This window comes from Rhincodon typus, chromosome 2, assembly GCF_021869965.1.
Source record: "Rhincodon typus isolate 14 chromosome 2, sRhiTyp1.1, whole genome shotgun sequence".
Lineage (NCBI taxonomy): Eukaryota > Metazoa > Chordata > Chondrichthyes > Orectolobiformes > Rhincodontidae > Rhincodon > Rhincodon typus.
The window spans coordinates 12,018,386-12,036,801 of NC_063333.1; the positions used below are offsets into that span (position 1 = coordinate 12,018,386).

Genomic DNA, 18,416 nt, shown 5'->3' on the forward strand with positions numbered 1-18,416 from the left:
AGCCAGTGACTAATGGTGTTTCATGAGGGTCAGTGTTGGGACCACAACTTTTTAATTTATATATTAATGATCTAGATGAAGGAACTGAGGGCAAACTGACTGTTTGCAGATGATACAAAGACAGGTGGACAGTTAGGTAGCATTGAGGAAGCGGGGAGGCTGCAGAAGGATTTGGACAGGTTAGGAGAGTGGGCAAAGAAGTGGCTGATGGAATTCAATGTGGGAAATTGTGAGGTCATGTACTTTGATAGGAAGAATACAGACATAGACTATTCTCTAACTGGGAAGAAAATTCAGATATCTGAAGTGCAAAGGGAGTTGGGAGTCTTAATCCAGGATCCTTTTAAGGTAAATTTGCAGGTTGAGTCGGTAGTTAGGAAGGCAAATACAATGTTGGCATTTATTTTGAGAGGACTAGAATAGAAAAGCAGGGACGTACTCCTGAGGCTTTATAAAGCTCTTTTCAGACCACATTTAGATTATTGTGAGCTTTTTGGGCACCATACCTCAGGAAGGATGTACTGGCCCTGGAGCAGATCCAGAGTGGTTCATGAGAACGATCCCAGGAATGAAAGCTTAACATAACAGGAACGTTTGAGGACTCTAGGTCTATACTCAATGGAGTTTAGAAGCATGAAGGGGGATCTAATTGAAACTTACAGAATACTGAATGGCCTGGACAGACTGGATGTTGGGAAGATCTTCCCATTGGTAGGCGAGACTAGGACCTGAGAGCACAGCCTAAGGGTAAAGGGAAGGCCTTGTCATGAAGTTGTGTAGAATACTCATGAATTGAAAAACAGTGCGTGATCCCTTTAAGAAATTGGTGTTTTGTGCTTGGAAGTTTGCAAGCACTGTACAGAGAGCCCCAAAATTGAAACAAATGTATCAAAAGGCCTTACAGTTGGCAGGCAAAACAGCAGTCTTTTTTTGTTGTTTTGGCACTTAGTTTGAATTTAGCCAATTCAGTTAAACCAGACCCTCAATCCTGAATGCCAATTGAATTTAAATCGGATGGTATTAACAACCTGGGACCAATCCTAGTATAAGAAATGGACAGGTCATCAAGGGTATAAAAAAAAAGGGCATTTACAAAATCGGGGGAGAGCCAACTGCCATCCAAAGTGAAAGCAAATCCACCATCTGAGAAATAAACCTGGCTCTCACAAAAAAAATCATTAAGCTCCCTAAAAAAAGCACCAAAGGCTGCATGGCATTTTTTTTTAGCTCAGAGAAAATATCCATGACAGAAAGATCAGCAGAAGAAAGACATTTGTGACTTGAGATCGATAGAAGAAAGGCCGCAGAAGGCAGAGTGTTCCAGAAGATGCTGAGAACGGCATGTGGCAAAAAAGAGGTGTTTCCAGAAATAATCTCTCCAAATTCGCACAGATTAAGTTTTAATTTATTGGGTTTATATAAGTGGGACATGTGATTATTTGAACAGCATTCCAGTAGAATTTAGTTCAGTTAGGGAATAGTTAGTACTTAGGGGAAATTGTTCAGTTTGTTAGTAAATCTGTTAACTTGTTCATTGTTAGGGTTAAGTAAATAGTTATTTGTTACTTGTAAAATGGAGACGAGGGATTTTCTTTCCTTTAACTAATCTTTTAACAGATTACGAAGGGTGAGGTGAGTTTCTCTGGCTGTTTTGGATTTAATTATTGGAAGGGAATCTCTATTTCTGTCATAAAAGATTGGGGCTTGCGTGTCAATTTAATTATCAGTGCGTTCTGAGGAAGGGTCACCGGACTCGAAATGGTAACTTTTATTTTTTCCTTCACAGATGATGCCATACCTGCTCGGCTTTTCCAGCAACCTGGTTTTTGTTCCTAATTATCAGACGGGTTTGACCTTCCCCACCTTCCTAACACCCTTTAGAATAGAGACAAGCAGAAATTTCTTCAGCCAGAGAGTGGTGAATCTATGGAATTTATTGCCACAGAAGGCTGAGCAGGCCAGGTCATTGAGTATATTTAAGAAGAGATAGACAGGTTCTTGATTGTCAAGGGGATCAAGAGTTATGGGGAGAAAGTGGGAGAATGGGGTTGAAAAACTTATCAGCCATGATTGAATGGCAGACAGACTCGATGAGCTGAATGGCCTAATTTCTGCTCCTATGTCTTATGGTCTTATGGAGCGGTTAGTACCCTGAAATAAGAATGTGATTCTACAAAAGCAAAATCTAAGGATTTTGCAAATCTGAAACGAAAACAGAAGATGTTACAAAGATTCAGCAGGTAGGCAGCATCTGTAGAGAAAGAAAAACTATGTTAATGTTTGAAATTTATTCTGATGAAGGTCAAAAACCTGAAATGTTAAGAATGTTTGAGGATTAGGAGATTTAATTCACCAATTTATAATGATATGGTATTGTCCAAATGTGCATGGGATCACGCAAGTGGAAAGAATTCAGTTTGAAAGCTTTACCTGTTACTTTTAATGAATGTTAACAGAGCTTATGCTAAAAATTAGCTTTCTCAAAATGTCTAGGTTAGGTTAAACTTTAATTCTAATGGCTCACCTTGGGTGATCTTTGCAGAGACCATTTGTGTGATCTGAGATGTTAATTTTTGTAGGAATTCTTCTGTTCCAACATCTGCCAATGAAAAATGTGGTAAAGTTGTGGTTGCAGAAGCTTCTCTGCTGACTTCTGTAAGGACTTCTCTTTCATCTGTAATACAATGAGAGCAAATATTCTGGGAACTAGGCAAGCATTTGAGTTGCAAAATCTAATAAAAATTAGACAAATTTCATTTAGAAAACATGATGAAGTACAAAAATTTTATATTTCATATACAATTTAGTTTTTAGTTATATGTTCACAAAATAAATATCCATGTAAATCAAAAGCTGAGTGGGCACTGAGTGATCAAGAGAATATCCATAGATTTAGCACATCATTTTGCTTGATTGGGTGCACACGTATGTTTAAACTATAAAAGTACTGTAAGAACACATTTCAATGTTTCATTAAGCTTAAATAGTTTCATTAACTTGTGCCAGGTACTCACTTTTCTCTGGTTCTTTATGATCAATTTCTTGTGGTCTGTAACAAAGAGGCACACGAACATTGTCACAGATAAAGAGAAGAAAAGAGAAATCAAATGAAATAAGAATTAAAACTGTATTTTTGAACCTGTCCACAGCCAGGTTCTTCATGGTTTTTAAAAGCAACTTAGCAACTTTTTGATTAACATAATCATTGTTAGTTTTACCTCAGGGCAGGGGCACCACTGGCAAGGCAACTGTTTGCTATCCCACAACCTAGAGAAAAGGTTGGTGGAAGATAGCAAGAACTGCAGATGCTGGAATCAGAATCAATACAGTGTGGGGCTGGAGGAACACAGCAGGTCAGGCAGCATCAGGGAAGCAGGAGAGTTGACGTTTTGAGTCAGGACTCTTCATCAGGACATCAAGAAAGGTTGGTGGGACACTGTTGAAGCTGTTGCAATTCATGTTGTGAAGGTACTGCAACAATTCCCTTTTTGTGGTCTTTTAATGCAATTTAGTGGTTTGCTTGGCCATTTCAGGGAATAATTACGTTGTTGCCAAACTAAAGTTAAATATAACCTCTACCATGTTTAGGTGGCAGGTTTATTTTTCTAAAGGACATTAATGAACTCATGTTTTTAAAATAACAGACTAATGTTATTATAGATAATTTTTGTTTCCTTGTTTTTAAACTGAATTCAAATAATGTTCGCACCACACAAATGTAAGACAATGACCCTCTCCAATAAGAGACAATCTAACCGCTGCCCCTTGATGTTCAATGATGTTACCATTATTGAATCCCCTATTCTCCTGGGGTTACCACTGACCAGAAACTCAACTAGACATGCTGTAAAATTACAGTGGCTACAACAGCAGGTCAGAGCCTAGAAATACTGCAGCGGGTAACTTACCGCCTGACTCTCCAAAGCCTGTCCACCTACAAGGCACAAGTCAGGGTGTGATGGAATACTCCCCAGTTGCCTAGATGGGTGCAGCTCCAACAATACTTAGACGCTTGACGCCATTCAGGGCAAAGCAGCTTACTTGATTGGCACCACATCCACAGACATCCATTCCCTCCACCACTGTCGCTCAGTCGTAGCAAAGTATACAATCTACAAGAACCACTGCAGAATTCACCCAAAATCCTTAGACAGCACCTTCCAAACTCATGACAATTTCTATCTAGAAGGACAAGGGAAGCAGATATGTGGGAACATCATTTCCTGCAACATCACCACCAAGCCATTCACCACCATTATGTCAAAAGAAATTCTGGTTGGAAGAGGAAAAGCAGACATCTATGTCCCTTTTTGTCAATCAGTAAGTACAATTTTTGGGTTGCTTATTCAAATACACAGGTAAAGCCTAGAAGAGGGAGAGACAAATGCAAATGAAAAGATTTAATACATCAGCCTCCATGCACAAGTGGCATTTCTGCTTCTTCCTTTCTCATCTATTCTCACTTATTACTTCTCCTGAAGTCTCACACAAGTTTACTTCTATTGATAATTCACACTTCAAGATCTGGTCCAAACTGCCGTATTTTATGTTCATGACTTCAGCATAAATAGCAATTTCTGTTTAACCATGGAGTTTCAGAGCCTAGCTAGATCTTCATCTTACCATCACTCAAATATGCAGTTTTCAGCAGAGTTTATTTGTAGCAGTGAACAATGAAAACATTCACTGACCTTCTTGGTGTAGTAAGGATGCCAAAATCTACTGTAGCACCTACCCTAATCAAGATCAGTCGGATTTAAGAAAGGGATTGAAGTTAAAATTTACCAGATTTGTATGCTACAATCTACAAATGCAGCAAAACCTGGATAATATCCAGACTTGTGCTGACAAGTGACAAGTCGTGCCACACATGGCTATCTCTAACATGGAGAATTTAACCTTGGTACCTTGACATTCAATAGCATTACTACCACTAAATCCCCTACTGAGTATTACCAATGACCAAAAACTGAACTGGATCAGACAAATAAATACTGAGACTTCAAGAGTAAATCAAAGGCTAGGAATATTGCGGTGAGTAACTCATCTCCTCACTCTCTAAACCTGTCCACTATTCTATAAGGCACAAGTCAGCAGAGTGTTGGAATCCTTTCCACTTGCCTGGATGAATGCAGCTCCAACAACAATCGAAAAATTTGCCTCCATTCAGAACAAAACGGCCTGCTTGACTGGCATCAGATCCACAAACATTTCGGTGGATCAAAATCCTGGAGTTCCCTCGCTAACAGCATTGTAGGTCTACGAACAGCACAGGGACTGCAACACTTCAAGAAGGCAGCTCAACAGCACGTTCTCAAGGGCAGCTAGGGACAGGCAATAAATACTGGTCAGCCAGCAATGCCTATGTCTCATGACAGTATAAAAATAAAATTCACTCCCTCTACCACAGTGGCAGGTGCGTACTATCTACAAGATACATGGCTGAAATTCACTGAAGTTCCTGAGGGAGGACATGGTAACACCATCTTCTGCAAGTTCCCCTCCAAGCCACTCACCATCCTAACTTGGTGTTATATTGACATTCCTTCAGAGTCACTGGATAAAAATCCTGAAATTCCCTAACAGCATTGTTGCTATACCAACACCAAATGGACTGCACCAGTTCAGAAAAACAGCACACCACCGTCTTCACAAAGGCAATTAGGGATGGACAATAAATGATGGCCCAGTGAGTGAAGTCCAAATCCCATGAATTAATAAAAGTACTGTTTAAAATTATCAGGTGAGCTACTATTGGAATTTAAGCAAATAAAGTAGATTCTCCTGTATTTACAGAGAAATATCCGATTAGATGCATTTACCCATGCAAAAATGTTTGCATAATAGCTTCTTTCACAGTTGTGGTTTCTTCAGTTGGAGCTTCAACTTCTTGCAAGAAAACAAAAAGGAACATACATTGTAAATTGGAAATGCATACAGTTCATTGAAGTTTGTTTCTTTAGTTTAAAAATAGATACAGTTAAAAAAAATTGTTTTCACTGTACACAGCATGGCATTTCTATGCTTGTAACAGACCCTTATATACAGTGTCAACATTTTCTTAGCACATATCAACTCGCGTAAATTGCACTGCAGTAAATTGACCAAAAAGCAGTTTGATTCTACAGGTCATATACACTATCAGCACCACACTGCCTAGAATAATCTGAAAGACATGTATAAGTGAAAGGTGTCTGATATATATACAGATATAAATATCATATCTAGACTTTGACTTTTAAAATATTGGCATTTGTGTGTATTGCTTTTCTGAAGGATTTTAAAAAATAAGTAGGTCAAACAAATCTCCTCCAACAGTAAGATAATCCAGAATGTGTCACAGAACTGTAGCCCCCTGGATTGTTAATGGAAAATTGATTTTTACTGTAGTGGTTTATGACTTGTGGGGTAAACATTGAAGATTTTCAGCCAATTTTTGGTTCAGGATAATGAAGGATCAGCTTTAGCTTAGGAAACTCAGAGTCTGAAATTTTTAAGACCTAACTAGAGGCAAATATAGTTTAGAAGTCAGGTCTAAGCTTTCAGATTTATGAGTATTCATGTAAGAAAACTTTACAGTTAACAGGAAAGAACCAGGGAGGAATCACGTAAGTTGAACTTGAATATGATATAAAGTCTCTGTAACAGGTAGTATCAGGAGACAGGATGAGACTTTGTTGTGCAGTGTTTAAGATATTTCAAACAATGTTGCAATAAACGTCTGTTTTGCTGTTAAAAAATCTGCAGCCCTGTGTGACAAAGCTTCACTGAATGAATACCATGTTAACTAAAATTAAGAAAACAATCTACCAGGCCAGATTTCATTCTGAGATCTGACTTGACTAACAGTACCTTAATTTGGGTCGTAACATCTTGCCAGAATTTGAATTCATTTTATTCAATAGGGATCAGAGTCTTTTAAATAAATGGATATGTTGAGGTTCTGAACACAAGACAGGAATATTCTGGTGAAGTTTATTGTATGAATTTGCAACATTCAAATCCATTTTGAAAATCTGTAAGAATTTTTCTGGAAGTAGAAGATACAGCTGTGCATTATTTGAAATTTTTTGTGAAGTCTAATTTGAAAGAGATAGCAGATAAATTGAAGGGAGAAATGAAAGCAGGATCTTGTAGGAACGAGATGCTGAAAATTAATATCCAACATTAAGAATTAGAAGAAGCGAAACCTTAAATTGAGATGTCACAGTTAGAATTACCTGAGGAGTGAATGAAGGAGAAATCAGTCCAATCATACAAAATTGAAACTAAAAGAGAATGGAGATTAAATGCATATGTTATAGTTTGAGTAGTGTAACAAATCCCTAAGGAAGAAATTAGTTCTTTCTTGGGAAATGACCTGGCTAGTTGAAAAATACTGGCTTCACTGAAGATGGTGGAATAATTGGTAAAGGCAAAAGAAACTAAGAAGATATAGATGGAACATCCTGGATTGTTTCTTGACTGCCTTGTGACTAGATCTCAGGCTCATAAAACCAGACGGGAAGAACAGAATCTATGAAATGATTTGGGAATTCAGTTAATGGATGCAATTTTCAGAAGTTTAAAAAAAACATAGAAACGTAGGAAATATGTGCACGAGTAGGCAACTCAGCCCTTCGAGCCTGCACCACCATTCAATATGATCATGGTTGATCATGCAATCTCAGTATCCCATTTCTCCCTCTCCCCATACCCTTGGCCCCCTTAGCCACAGAGGCCGCGTCTTGAATATATCTAATGAACTGGCCCCAACAGCTTCCTGTGGGACAGAATTCCACAGGTTCACAACTCTGAGTGAAGAAGTTCTTCCTCATCTTAATCCTGAATGGCTTTCCCCTTCTTCTGAGACTGTGACCCCTTGTTCTAGACTCCCCAACATTATGAACCTTGTTCCCGCATCTAACCTGGCCAGTCCCATCAGGATTTTATGTGTTTCTATGAGATGCCCTCTCATTCTTTTAAATTCCAGTGAATAGAAGTCCAGTTGATCCAGCCTTTCCTCATATGTCAGTTCTACTGTCCCAGGAATCAGTCTGTGAACCTTCATTGGGCCTCCTCAATAGCAAGAATCTTCCTCAGACAGGAGACCAAAACACAATACGTAAGGTGTGGCCTCGCCAAGGCCCTGTATAACTGCAGTAAAACATCCTTACTCCAATACTCAAATCCTCTTGCTATGAAGGGCAGCATGCCACTAACCTTCCTCTTGCCTGCTGCACCTGCATGCCAACCTTCAGCGACTGTTCCACCATGACACCTAGGTCTCATTGCATCTTACATTTTCCTAAACTGCCACCATTCAGATAATAATCTGCCTTCCTGTTATTGTGACCAAGGTGGATAACCTCACATTTATCCACATTATATTGCATTTTCCAAGTATTTGCCCACTTAGCCAGTCTGTCCAAGTCACCCTGGAGCCTCTTAGCATCCTATTCAGAGCACATACTGTCACCCAGATTAGCGTCACCTGCCAATTTGGAGACATGACATTCAATACCTTCGTCCAAATCGTTAAGGCATACTGTGAACAGTTGAGGTCCCAGCACTGAACTCTGCTGTACCCCACTTTTCACTGCCTGTCACTCTGAAAAGGAGCTATTTATTCCAACTCTTTGCTTCCTGTCTGACAACCAGTTCTCAATCCATGTCAATACATTATACCCAATACCATGAGCTTTAATTTTCCTAACTAATCTCTTGTGTGGAACCTTATCTTTGAAAGCCTTTGAAGCCTTTGAAAGTCCACATACACAACATCTCCTGATTCACCACTGTCTACTCTACTGGTCACATCCTCAAAAAATTCCATAAGATTTGTCAAGCATGATTTTCCTTTAGTGAATCCATGCTGACTAGGACCGATTCTGTCACCGCTTTCCAAATGCTCAGTTATTACATCTTTGATGATTGACGCCAGCACTTTTCCCACTACTGATGTCAGGCTGACTGGCCTATAATTCCCCATTTTCTCTTTCCTTGCTTTTTTAAAAAATGGAGTTACATTAGCTACCCTCCAGTAAAATGGAACTCCTCCAGAGTCTGCAGAATGCTGGAAAATGATCACCAATGCACCTGCTATTTCTAGGGCCACTTCCTGAAATGCAGAGAATCAGACCCTGGGGACTTATTGGGTTTTAATCCCATCAATTTCCCAATATCATTTCCTGACTAATAAGGATTTCCTTCATTTCCTCTTTTGTGCTTGACCCTCTGTCCCCTAGCATTTCCTGAAGATTATCTGTATCCTCCTTAGTGAAGACAGATCTAAAGAATTTGTTCAACTTGTCTGCCATCTCTTTGTTATCTATTACAAATTCACCTGATTCTAACTGCAAGGGACCTATATTTATCTTCACCAGTCTTTTTCTCTTCACATATCTATAGAAGCTTTTGCAGTCGATTTTTATGCTTTCTGCAAATTAACTTCCATATTCTATTTACCCTTTCTGAATTAAACCCTTTGTCCTCCTCTTCTGAATTTTAAATTTCTCCCAGTTCTTGGATTTGCTGCTTTTTCTGGACAATTTATATGCCTTCTCTTTGGCTTTAATACTGTTCCTGACTTCCCTTGTTAGCCATGGTTGAGTCACAATCCCTGTTTTACTCTTATGCCAGACAGGGATGTACAATTGTTGAAGCTCATCTATGTGTTTTTTAAATGTCTACCATTGCCTATCCACTGTCAACCCCTTAAGTATCCTTGGCCAGTTTATCCTAGGGAATGCATATCTTGTACCATCAAAGTTAGCTTTCTTTAAGTTCAGGATTCAGATTTAATTGTGTCACTCTCCATCTTAATGAAGAATTCTACCATATTAAGAGAATGAGGCTAACATGCTTAATCTATCTTCTTGAGCAGAGCTGCAACAAATACTAAATTCTACTGCAAGTTTGTTCTGATTTTATTTAGCTCCTTTGACAAATTTGTTAAAGGAAAGGACGCAGTTAGGATTGAAACAAGAATGTAATTGAAACTTTGATAACTTGAAAACTGTTCTGACAACCACATACAATTCAGCATTGTAAAATTATGACAGGCCATTGAAACTGGCTGCCTGCAACCACTGGTGTCAGTGCCATTTTACTATTAGGATACAAAGTGGGGACTGAATGGCCTGTCAATTATTTTTCAAAGAATTTGAATGTATGTCAACAGAAACATTCAATGGCATAGAAATAAGCATCAAGTCTTGTGTTGTCTGTACATCAGTTTGAAATCTACATTACTATAAAATGTTGAAGAAACTATTATTTGTCCAGAAGACAATCCTTTGATTTTTTTTGATGAGCTTTCTGGACAAGAACATATGGTTCAAAACATACAGACCATCAGGCCAGACTTCTTTTTGGGATCTGACTTATCCACTAGTAGCATTAGCTATGATCATAATGCGAGCACGTTATCCATTTTGAACCAATAAAAGATAGATCAGGGTATTTTCTAGATGGTACGAAGTTAAATACACTGGATGTCCAAAGAGACTTAGGAATTCAGGTGAATAGATTATTAAAATGCCATGAACAGCAGCAGAAAATAATTAAGAAGGCTAATGGAATGCGGACCTTTATATCTAGAAGACTGGAGTACAAGGATGCAGAAGTTATGCTGCAGTTATACAAAACTCTGAATAAACCCCACTTGAAGAACTATTAGTAGATCTGGCCCCAGATCTTAGGAAGGAAGTATTGGCTTTAGAGAGAATACGACATAGATTTACAAGAATGATACCTGAACTTCAGGGGTTAAGTTGAGGTGAGATAATACAAACTAGGCCTGTTTTCCCTAGCATTTAGAAGGTTAAGGGATGATCTATCGAAATCTTGAAGATATTAACAGGAAAAGACAAGTTGGTAAAGATAAACTTTGCACTGGTTGAGGCTTCTAGATTGAGGGGCCTTAGTCTGAGAATTAGATAGAGAGATGTTAGGAAGCACCTGTACACGTGAGGAGTGATAGATGCTTGGAACACTCTTCCACAAATGGCAGTGGATGCAGGATCAGTTGTTAATTTTAAATCTGAGGGAGATAAATTGCTGTTAAACAAACAATTTAAGAGATATGGGCTAAAGACAAGTACATGGAGTTAAGCCACAGACCAGCCATGATCTCACTGAATAACGGAACAGGCTCGAGGAGCTGAATGGCCTACTCTTGTTCCTATAATACTTGCACTTATAAAATATATTATCACATCTCTGAGGCAAATTGGAATTACAATGCAATAAAAATGAATTTGAAAAATATACTATAAACTTCCAACTGAGTTAAACATTCCAATGAAAAATCTATCATTGCACTGCCTATGACAAAGCTATCAGTAAATTTTGCTCACCATCGACAACATCCAAGTGGGCAGAGCAGATGGACTGGCCAGCCTTGTTTGTAGCAATACAGGTATAGACTCCAGTGTATTCCTTCCCAACATCCAACAGAATCAAACTATGTTGCATATTTGAGCTGGCCAATTTATAACCCGGTGTATCTTTTTTAATCCAGATAACATCTTCCACTGACTCCTCTTTAAGCCATGTTATATCAGGCATTGGAGATCCTGTTAAAAAATTATTTTTGGTAACTTGAACATTCAATTACTTTTGAAGTTTTTCAATATATTCTGTGCCAGAGCAAAGCCTTGCAAAATTGCTCTCGTGCTGCCAAGGCATTAGGAGGTGGATGAGAAAGATCTTCAGTGATTGGAGAACCTCCTTCTCTTTTGTAAGCTTAAGCAACTTTCTATAGCAAAATGTGAGGATGCAGGTTTCTAGGTGTAAATCATTGACAACATACATTATAGAGACATTCTTGCCATTTTGTTGTTTTCAAAACCTTCAAGCTGGGGAAGAGATTTTACAGTTGGAGTTGAGACATTCATCTTACCTTGAACCCTGACAGTTAAGGTAATGCTGGCTCCTTTCTTTACATTCTTACTTGTGAACTTTTCCAGAAATCTTGGTGGAACCAACTTCTCTGGCGTTTCTGCAAGTAAAGAACAGCAATCAGCAAAGCAAATAGAGTAGTAGCTTCTAAGTGCCAAATGCTATCATTGCCATTTCCTGTGGAATGTTAAAGTAAAATTCATAGTCTACTAGGCCATTTATTTTGCAGATTACACTTATTATCTCTTTTACCATAAATTCTACACATCCTACTTAATCTCTGGAGAGAAGATTCTCCTTACCCTTCAAAAATAAATCAAAATAAACTCTGAAACATCCTTCTAACCTTAGAGCCTAATCATGGGCTAATATGGAAGTTACTGGAGTGTGTACTTCCTCCACTTCTATTCTTGACTGGCACTCTTATCTTAAGTAGTTTCCAGTTAGAGGGAATTAACTTTTCATTTACCTTTATCTTACTTCTCTTTTATTTCCTTAGCCCTGCTTCAAATTAGCTATTTATAAAGTTTTCTTTAGAAGTACCCCCTGACCTGCCCCAACACCAGGATCATATCTCGATGGTTTCAGTTGTAGGGCCTCTGTGGCTCCATCTTAGTAGCACACAAAGGTATGAGCGGACAACACTTTAGAGGAAATCCCTTGACCTCTAGAATCCATCCACATTGTTTAGAAGGTAGCATGAAAAGCAGCAAGCACTTGGGTTGCCAGAGAATGACGGCATTATGATAGCTGCCTGGAAAACAAGTGCATAAATGCACAAAGCCTGTGTTGTTGTTTTCAGCCAGCTACACTTGGAAGGATTGGAAACCCTTACTTTGCTGAATCTCATTGGCTGCTCACTCAGAGCTTTGAGATAGCAAGAACTACAGATGCTGGAGTTAGAGACAACACAGTGAGGAGCTGGAGGAACAAAGCAGTCCAGGCAGCATAAGAGAAGCAGGAAAGTTGACGTCTCGAGTGTTAGCCATGTGGGTGAAGTTAATTGTCAGTTCAACAGTGGAAGAAAATCCCTTTGCCTGACATATGTAAGATCCCATCTGCATGTAATCTCTCTGAAATAGTGCACCTAATGACCTGTCAGATGCAATGGAATTCTGTTTTGTTACAGACATTACCGAAGTCTACTGCTAGTCTTTGCAGGGAGCAAGACATGAAATAATTCAAGGCCACGATGACTTAGGAAAGGTTTAGAGAGATATGGGCTAAATGCAGGCAAATGGGAATAGTTCAGATTAGGAAATCTGGTCAGCATGGACACATTGGGCCATGTTGTATGACTCTATAACTTTGACGGCTAATGTTTCAGCAAAATGAGAGGTCTTCCGGTACAAGTGCACAAATCTGAGTATCTATCTGTCAAGGCAGGCGCAGTCTCCTGTGGGCTAGTACTCCAATGTGTCTAGGTAGTTTTTCCTTTGCCAAACACATTGCTGTGGATTGGTCTTGACTGCATTTCTTTATGCCTGAGGACGGTGATCCTAACCTATACGAGACCCAATCACTGAAAACTTTAATCCTTTGTCCAGCTATAACATGTATAGTATTTAGCTTCACTCAGAATGATTTCCAGGCTGCCTTCTCAACTCATATGGCCCCATGATTTGATTTTGATTTGATTTATTATTGTCACATGTACTGAGACACAGTGAAAATTATTGTATTGCACGCTAACGAGACAAATCATATATATCAAGGTAACAGAACAGAATGCAGAATAGTGCTGCAGCTACAGAGAAGGTGCGGAAATCCCTGGACTGTCATCACTTCTTCCAATGCAAAGTTCATAAAACCACTCACTTCACTACCTTGCTTATGTGATAAGACCTGTATGCCAATAGCCAAGTGCCGTGCTCCGTTTTATCGATCAATCTGATTTCCTGATGTGCCCAAGACTGGATCCTTGCTGTGTTGCTTCCTCTGCCACCTGATCTTGAATCATTGTGAAACCTTTGTGCTCCAACCAAAATTAAAAACTGCCCATTGATGAACTGAAAGTAAGCTTTTAAAAGGAGATTGATTTGCCACTCATTAAAACTGGGTGGGTTGCTGACTCTTGCTTCATATCCCCCACTCTAAGCAGATCACCGACAGTAGGAATGTCAATGGTGAACTGGCACAGTGGCCAGTGACACTAATCTTTGCACCTGACCCCTGTTCAATGATCCAAGGAAAGTTTTATATTGTAAAGGTACTTTAAAAATGTAGGTTGTTATTACTGTTGTAGTGTTTTGTGTGTTAGTTTGGCTTTACCTGATTTTTCTTCAGGCATATGCTTCTCAATTTCTTCTCCAGGGCCTGAAATATAATTCAAGTTGCACAGTTAAAAGATTTTCTTATGGTTAACAGTGCTCAGTGATCCAAGTAACTAGTCTTTTATTGTTACTAAGCAGGTTCATGGCATTTCAACATCGAGGGCCCAATATTAACACAACCTGCTCAGTCAGAATGGAATGTGTAGGTATGGCATCAAAATGACAGTCAAGCATTTCCTCCAATTAAAGCTGACATGAAATTTAAATCAAAGAAGTGTGAAGTGATGTATTTATGTGGGAAGAAAGACAGAATGCAATGCAAAATAATGGATTCAATTCTTAAAGGAACAGAGGCATCTTTGTAGGAGGGAGGGAATAAGTGATCCAATTGTTGAAGGTGTTTTGCAGGTTGAGTAAGCGGTTAGTTAATATGGTACATGGGATCCTGGGCTTTAAAAATAGTAGCACACATTGAAATAACAAGGAAATTATGGCGTTTGAGACATTCAAGATAGCATTCGATGATTATTTAAATAGAAACAATATGCAAGGATATGGAATAGACAGGACAATGGCACTGAGGCAAAATGCTCTTTAGACAGTCATGCAGATACAATGGGCTGAATGACTTCCTTCTGCACAGTAACACTTCTGTGTGATTCTGTGAAACTTATAAATGCTGTCTCGGCCTCAACTGGAGAATAGCAGTTTTACATAAAGGCTGTGCCTCTGACTGGGTTTAGAGTTGAAGATAAGCCTGCCTCCATTTGCCAGGGAGTCCTGAGCTGCTTTTACAGCTGTTGTGATGAGAATTAGCTCAAGGTTAGATTTACATCAAGTAATCGAATACGGCAGTTCTCGAGTCAATTTCAGTGGCACAATGATTCAGGACCAGATAGGTAGGCTCCAGCAAGAGAAGGGTTTGGGATAGAGATGATGAGAGTGGAATCGGGAGAGCACAGAATTTCTGAAGATGATGGCTCCCCTCTCAGCCCCCAACAAGGCTTCCCTTGCCATGTGCTGTGAGCACCTTCTGTCACAGGTAAAATACCAGCTATAAGAGGAAGCACTTAAGCAGAAGAAGGCCACCCAATGTTACCCCTACTGCTAGTAAAATCTCAGCAGATGCATGTAGGTGACAGGCATTGCATCTCTGCTACACTGGCTGATTTTATGCCCCTTAAGCTTTGGTTGGTGAATATATGAACAAGGGAAGACAGTAGGCCACTTGGCCCTTTGGGCCTGCTTATTGCCTTTCAATAAGATGATGGTTGATCTGATTTTAAATTCAACTCTACATTTCTGTATACTCCTCGTGGTCGTCACATTCATGATGGGACATTGGTGTAACACTGTAGACAATAGTGCACATAATTTCACCCATTATGGCACAGAAGCATAGAATCCATAGTGTGGAAGCAAGCCAATCAGCCCATCAAGTCCACACCGATCCTCCGAAGAGCATCTCAGCCTGTAACCTGCATATCCCATTGGCTAACCCACCTAGCCTGCACATCCCCACACTATGGGCAATTTAGCATGGCCATTTGACTTAACTTACACATCCTTGGATTGTTGGAGGAAATCGGTGCACCTGGAGGAAACCCACGTAGACACGGGGAGAACATGCAAATTCCGCAAAGACAGCTACTTAAGGGTGGAATCGAACCTGGCGCTGTGTGCAGCAGTGTTAACCACTGTGCCACCCTGCTACTTATGTCAGTATTGGACATCAGACTTTAGGAAGGACGTGAAGCATTAGAAAGGATACTAAAAGACTTTCGAAAATAGCTGCAGGGATAAGGACTTCAGGTAGATTTGGAGATCTAGGGCTTTTGCCCTTTAAGGAAAGAACATTGACAAGACATTTGACAAAAGTATTCAAAATCATGATAAATTTGGACAGAGTAGATAGGGCGTAACAGAAGGATTGAGAACCAGAGGGCATAAATTTAAGATGATACGCAAAAGAACCAAAGGCGATAAGGAAGAAAATCTTTTTAAACAGAGTGGTTGGGATGTGTAATGTATTGACTGTCAGTGTGGTGGAGGCAGGTTCAATCAGGACTTTCAAAAAGGAATTGAACAATTTTCTGAAGACAAAATATTTCCGGACTTTGGGTAAAGGACGAGTAGGACTAGCTGATTTGCAGTTGCAGAGAACTCGTATGGACACAGAGCCAAATGATCTCCCTCTGTGACTTAACTATTTTATATCTCCGTATCTGTAACTTTTTAGGCTACTGGGGTTTTTAGCAGCTTTGGAATTGCCTGCTGTAGCAGGCAGGCCACTCGATTATTTAAAAATTGGGATCCAATTATGTCATTCCAATTCTAGCACATTTTTATTCGATAATTAGGGCAGTGCTAGAGTTGATCGAAGCATGTGGGAACACCTGCAAAATTGTACTCCTGCAATTTTTCAGTGAAGAAAAACTGGAATCAAGAAAGTTCCGCTTACTTTGAATGTGTACAACAGCAGATGTATAGGCAGAGCCTGATGAATTGCTGATATAAGCTGCATATTCACCACCAGCTTCTTTGGAAACATTGAGAATTTCTAGAGAATGATCTCCTTTATTGTCCGTCATCAGAATTTCATCAGTGGCACGCAAAGGTTTACCATTTTTAAACCAATAAACACGAGGGTATGGGTAACCTACAGAATAAAGAGGTATAAAACAATTTATCGAAAATGATTAACAATAAAAAAGAATGCCAATGATCTAATTACATCATTGAATTAGACTGGTTTTTTTGGTCTAATTGCATGTTGCAATCAAATAAGATCCCTCGAGTAAGCAAATTAAGCCTCACAACTCAATTTAGCTATTAATTGATTAACGGTGGAATTTAATTACAATTCCGACCAACAGTGTCTATCTCATGATATGTCCAGGGTTCGATCCTTGTGCAATGTTTTCTTTGAAGTTCTGCTGCTGCAGAATCGTGGAGTTGAATTCTCACACAATTTTCTGTCTTTTAAGTTTGTGATGTGACATTCTTGATAATCCTTCAGATTTTTTCATTGCCAATACTGATTACACTTTTGCAGTCCTCAAGCCTGTAGCTTGCCTTCTTATCAGAAGTAACTCCCCTATTCCTTGTTACATTTAGTGTCAGCTGTCTATTTGAAAACACAACCTTACCTGCACTTAACCCTTTACCTCAGGACATTTCTTGTGTGCAGTCTTAACTGCCCATTTATCACGGGGCAGCAGGTTACCAAGCAGTGTTACCTCCTATCTCCCAGGAAACAACTTGTTTATGTTCCTTTGACACCTTCTTCCCAGGGATAGCTAATTAGCATTTTCCTTTAATTCCTCTATAACAGTTTTTCCTTGGCCCCTTCTTCTCAGGAAAAAGTTTATTCCAGAAAGAATCCTTAAACAGTTATTAATGTTCTGAAGTTTACATTGTCACACTACTTTATCTCATCCCTTCTATAAATCTACATAGGCATGCACCACAGAACTTCCTGTACAGGAACCCGTCTATCTACCTTAATGAATGGAAAGCGTCAGCTTGGGTCAAATGGTAGACTATTGCTGCTGGGATGCAAGGTGTTGTTGATTTGTGCCTTAATCCAGCATGAAATTCAGGCTGTGACTCCAGTATTTTTTTTGGGAGGGGGGTGCGGAATAAAGACATTAACGTGAGATCAATATCACAACATTCCACTGGTTCAGGTGGATATGATTCCAATGCAGTCTTGGAAAGCAGAACTTTCTCCCTATGTCCTGGCCAATATTCTCTCAATCAGAGATAGCCAAAACAGACTAAAAATCAAACGGTCTTCACAAACTTAGTAGTAGGACCAACACACACAGACTAGACACTGTCCCTGACTTACTGACCTCTGCAAAGGAGGAAGTAATTCATCTGGCCAGGGAGGAGGGATGCTCTTGGAAGACAGCAAGGTCAAGGCAACAGAATGAGGAGGCCTCCACCCTGGTGAAATGAACTGGGCACACAGGGGATATATGTGACACTGTACTGAGAAAAGGTATTGTACAAACTCGCAAGCTAATTCAGTGTGTTATCCACTACAGTCAGGAGACATGTGCCTGCAGAAAGCTAAAACTCCATCTCTGAGGATGATGGCACATAACACATCTGGAGGTGGTGGTAATGTAGTGGTAACTAGACTAGCAATCTAGAACCACAGGCTAATATTCTGGGGATAGTAGGAACTGCAGATGCTGGAGAATCCGAGACAACAAGGTGCAGGGCTGGATGAACACAGCAGGCCAAGCAGCA

At 39.5% G+C, this 18,416-nt stretch overlaps 1 protein-coding gene across 1 annotated transcript in view; it reads right to left on the reverse strand.

Annotated features, from left to right (window-relative positions):
- The window catches only part of obscnb (obscurin, cytoskeletal calmodulin and titin-interacting RhoGEF b), a 583,513-nt gene that overhangs the window by 88,893 nt on the left and 476,204 nt on the right, over positions 1-18,416 (reverse strand). Inside the window, exons 61-68 of the mRNA XM_048618408.1 lie at positions 16,567-16,815; positions 11,885-11,983; positions 11,340-11,558; positions 5,823-5,895; positions 4,732-4,736; positions 4,517-4,556; positions 4,081-4,112; positions 2,525-2,662 (exon numbers count right to left, since the gene is read on the reverse strand). Coding sequence (XP_048474365.1) covers positions 2,525-2,662; positions 4,081-4,112; positions 4,517-4,556; positions 4,732-4,736; positions 5,823-5,895; positions 11,340-11,558; positions 11,885-11,983; positions 16,567-16,815 — 855 coding nt within the window. The remainder of the gene's footprint in view (positions 1-2,524; positions 2,663-4,080; positions 4,113-4,516; positions 4,557-4,731; positions 4,737-5,822; positions 5,896-11,339; positions 11,559-11,884; positions 11,984-16,566; positions 16,816-18,416) is intronic.